Here is a 4,063-nt window from a genome sequence, read left to right as displayed (position 1 = left end):
GCTGTGGAGCAGGAGTGGCCCTGGCACGTGGACAGGCCCTGGGAGCCATGAAGTCAGTGGAGCAAGGGGACCCTCTGGGCCATGGCACTGGGGTGAGGGGATACACTGGCGTCACCGTGAAGAGTGAGGGACATATTGGAGGGTCACCATGGCAGGTAAGGGGCCCCGCCGGCTGGGGCTCATCATGGGAGGAGGCCCCGCTGGGTGGCACCCTCACCGTTCTCCCTGTGCTGGAAGGAGGGCGAGAACTCTTTGGCAGTGATCCGGGCGATTCGTGCTTCCTCCTGGGCCTTCTGAGCGGCCATCAGAGCCGCCTCGGCCTTGGCCCGCGAGTGGGAGGTCCTGGGGGTAGAGGGGGCAAGGTGAGGGCGCAGGGACAGAGTCCGTGAGAGGCCGTGCCAACCTGCCACCTCCAGGGCCATGCCCACTCATGCAGGGTCACTCGGGGCTCCCGCAGGCCTGCCGGCCCCCCCGACACAGCAGCCCTGAGGGTTGGTCAGCCAGGGCCAGGGCCAGCTCACATCCATCAGTTCCTGCTGCAGAGAACTGTCCCCACCCCATGTGTCTCTGCAGGGGGCCGTGCCTGGCCATGAGTGCAGGCCCCAAATGCAGGTCACCCCGCCCAGGGCAGAGGGCATGACCCTGCAGACGGGTACCCACTCATGAGGGTCTCTGTGGTGCCCCCTGTGGCAGAGGCCTGGCAGACAGGGAGGGGGCCTCAGGGTGGGCATCGGCAAGGCTGCTGGCTGGAGTCCCCATGAAGATTCCCCCATGTGAAACAGGGCTTCAGCCCACCCCGAGGCGTCTGCTGGCCTACATGTTTTCCCCCTGCCATGGGGAAACTGAGTCACAGGGCCTGGACCCCGGACAGGGTGTGGGGAGGGGGTACCTCCTCTGAGGTTCCTTCCAACCATCCCACGCTTCAGGCCCCCGTAGCCCCAAGCAGCTCCCGGTCAGTCTGAGAGCCTGGGGCCTGAACGCCAGCGGCCCCCACAGACACAGTGGCCACTGGCCAGTGCTCCAGGCCTTTCACCGGTCCAGTCCATAGGAGCAGCCTGCCATGGACCTGAGGGGCTTGGACCAGTGAAGATAGCACTAAGGAGATGCCCCATTCCGCAGGAGAAGCCCCCACCACTCTATCCTGCGTCTCCTGGGGCTATGCGGAGATGCCCCTCATAAGCCCGTGCTGAGACACCCAGGAGTGATGGTGGGGACAGCACGCAGGCAGGACCCGGTCAGCAGCTAAGCCGAGTGTCGGCCCTAGCAAAACCCAGCCTCCAGCCCTGAGCCGCCGGCAGGTCAGAGGGGAGCAGGTGCTGCCCACCTGGCCCACTGGGCAGACATCCCGGGCGGGGTTGGAGTCAGAGTGAGTCGGGCCAGTGCACTGCCAGGCCAAGGTCCAGTGTGGAGCCCTCCGTGGCGCCCAGGTGACATCCAGGGGTGTGAGGGCACCTCCTGCCCCCAGGCCCTTGCCCACTCTGGCAGTGAGAACATTGCCAGCTGCCCCTCTCAGGCCTGTGGGTGGGCTCCAGGTGGCCTGCACTCCCCCACCACACAGGAGCTTCTGGGAGGCTATGAGCAGAGAAGTGGTTGCGGGGTGCAGGGCCGGCCGCATCAGGGTGCCCTCCGGCTGAGCACGGCCATGCGGCAGAGCCACTCAGCAAACTAGCTAGGGGCTCCCTCCCCGACCGACACGCTGACCTTGACCGACACGCTGACCTTGAAGAAGGGGCTTGAGGACCAACGGTAAAGTGATAGCCACGGACGGACGCCGGGGCTCACAGCGACCCCATGGGATGGGTCTGAGGCTGTGGCTCTTTGTGGGAGCAGAAAGCCTCCCAGCCCCCCCCCCAGGAGGGCTGCTGATTTTGAACTGTGTGTCGTTAGTGCTGACAAATGCAGGTGGACTTCACACCCACCTGGGGCTCAGGGTCGGAGAGGGGGTGGGTCAGGAGCTGGGCAAGCCAGCTTGGGCACACGCAGGAGTCCCAGTGCAGGCTGCTTTGGCACCGGGGGGCCCGGGCATGGTTGCTGAGGGCAGGGTGGGGCATTGGGGAAGGTGCACTCGGAGCCCACAGCCAGTCGCCCGATGGTGAGGTGGTTTTTGCTGGAACAGTGGAGCCGTCTGGGCCTGAGTTTGACCCTGCCCAGGTTTGAGAGCAGGGGTGACCAATTGGCTGGAAACACTAGGGGTAGCCTTGCAGACCTCTGCTCACAGCCCCCCAGCCGGTGGGTGTGGAGGCTTCCTGAGGAAGCATTTCAGCAAGTATCTTGGAGCTGTGACCCCTGGGCACCCTGCTGAGCTGGCTTGGGAGGTTCTGGGCACAGGCTCCATGGGAGGGCAACAGGTGCCTCCCCAACCCTCCAGACGTCTCCCTGGTCTGACCACTCTGTCCTCCTGGCTGAAGGGTCTGCCAGTCCCTGCAGCCGGAGAGATGGGCTGTCTCTGGTCACTCCACCCCAAGATGTCACAGACAGGCCCAGGGCAATGACCCAATCCCACGCGCTCCCCCCCCCCCCCCCCCCCCCCCCCCCCCACCGCCGATACCACCACTGCCCTGCACCAGGGAGCTGAGGAAACTCTGAGAAGCATTTGCTCTTTGGTTCCGACATGTCTACTTAGTAAAAATACCGCAAACATTAATTCCCCAACATCACCCATATATTTACATATATACATTCACACTTCCATAAAAAGAGCCTGCCGTGCCAGCCCCAGAATAAAGGAAGTCACGTCAGTGCGCGGCAGAGATGGGGCAGCCCGGAGCTGCAAGGAGTGCCCAGCCCACTCCATGGCAGCCAGCCGGCCAGGACACTGCCCCATCACAGCCCCCTTCTCAGCCCCTCCACCCTGTCTGCCGGGCTTTCTCCGAAGGCAGACTTGAGACACTCCTTCTGGGGGCCGGGGGCCAGTTGTCCGCTCTTAAGGGGATGCTGGAGCCTGCTCAAGGTGGGAATCCTCACTGCTGTCCCCAGGAACAGCTGCCCACACACCCCTACACCACGGAGCCTCTCATACCCACATCCACCCACAAGGCACACTGGTCTGAACCCTGGCTCCCCATTCCCCTGCAATGTGGGGGCCCTGCCGGCCAACGTCACCCCAGACCCCATTCTCAGCCTGCGGAGTCCCGCCTACAGCCCCATCCATGGTCTTCCAGCTCCGCCAGGCCTTCCCCTGAGCCCCTGTCAGGACCTCACCTTCCCCATGGTCACATGAGGCCCCTCCCCTGCAGAGACACTGCGGGATGACTCTCGGAGCAGGACGGCGGTCAGTGAGCTGGGTCTCAGCCAGGGACCCAGTACTTGCAGAGGGACCCCAGCCAGTGGGCAGCATATATGGGCAGAGTCCAGCCTAACCCTGGGCCACCCAGGCTTTCAGCCTCAGCCCTTTGCTCTCCCTCCTGGCTTCTGGTAGCAGCTCTAGAGACAGAATCACAAGCCTTGGACACCCTACCCCCAGCCACACACCCTCCCACCCCTGAGCTTGCAAGTGCTGGACTCCTAGTGCATCCAGAAGCCTTTGTCACCCCAGGACACCTGTGCCCATGGGCAGTGGCCCTCACTGGCCGTGTGGCTCTGAACAAAGCATCCAGCCTGGCCTGACCATCGGGCTCTCTCAAGGACAAATCCACTGACAGGGCCCGGGGGTGCTCTGCAGGGTGTCTGCGCAGCCTGGCACCCATGCCTGGAGCTCCCGCGGAACAGACAGGACAGCTCAGGTGCTAAAAGCAAGATGACTTCGCTGTGAAGATGTGTTCCTGGCAGGCGGGTCATTTGTCACCAGACTGCTCCTGGGAGTGTCCTCACAGCTCTCAGGACAGCAGGTGGCCTCTCCAAAGAGCCTTCGTCACTGAGAGAAAAGGCCAGCACCCTGGGACTTCCGACTATTCACACCAGCCGACCCCCTGCTGGGCCAGGTACCGGTGGGGTTGGGGTGGGGGTGGGGTATCCTAGAGTCCAATGTCATCGTTGTTAGGTACCATTGAGCGGGTACCAACTCAGAGCCACTGGGTGCACAGCAGAATGAAACACCACCCAGTCCTGCACCGGCCTCACCCCC

General features: G+C 63.6%; 1 protein-coding gene across 1 annotated transcript in view; it reads right to left on the bottom strand.

The window, feature by feature from the left end:
* Window positions 1-4,063, bottom strand: part of JPH3 (junctophilin 3) — a 37,781-nt gene that overhangs the window by 5,949 nt on the left and 27,769 nt on the right. Inside the window, exon 3 of the mRNA XM_030886566.2 lies at window positions 217-342. Coding sequence (XP_030742426.1) covers window positions 217-342 — 126 coding nt within the window. The remainder of the gene's footprint in view (window positions 1-216; window positions 343-4,063) is intronic.

This window comes from Echinops telfairi, unplaced genomic scaffold (assembly GCF_000313985.2).
Source record: "Echinops telfairi isolate 266 unplaced genomic scaffold, ASM31398v2 ScPeMD7_2291;HRSCAF=2852, whole genome shotgun sequence".
In the NCBI taxonomy this organism is placed as follows: Eukaryota; Metazoa; Chordata; class Mammalia; order Afrosoricida; family Tenrecidae; genus Echinops; species Echinops telfairi.
This window is presented reverse-complemented; position numbering and strand designations above follow the sequence as displayed.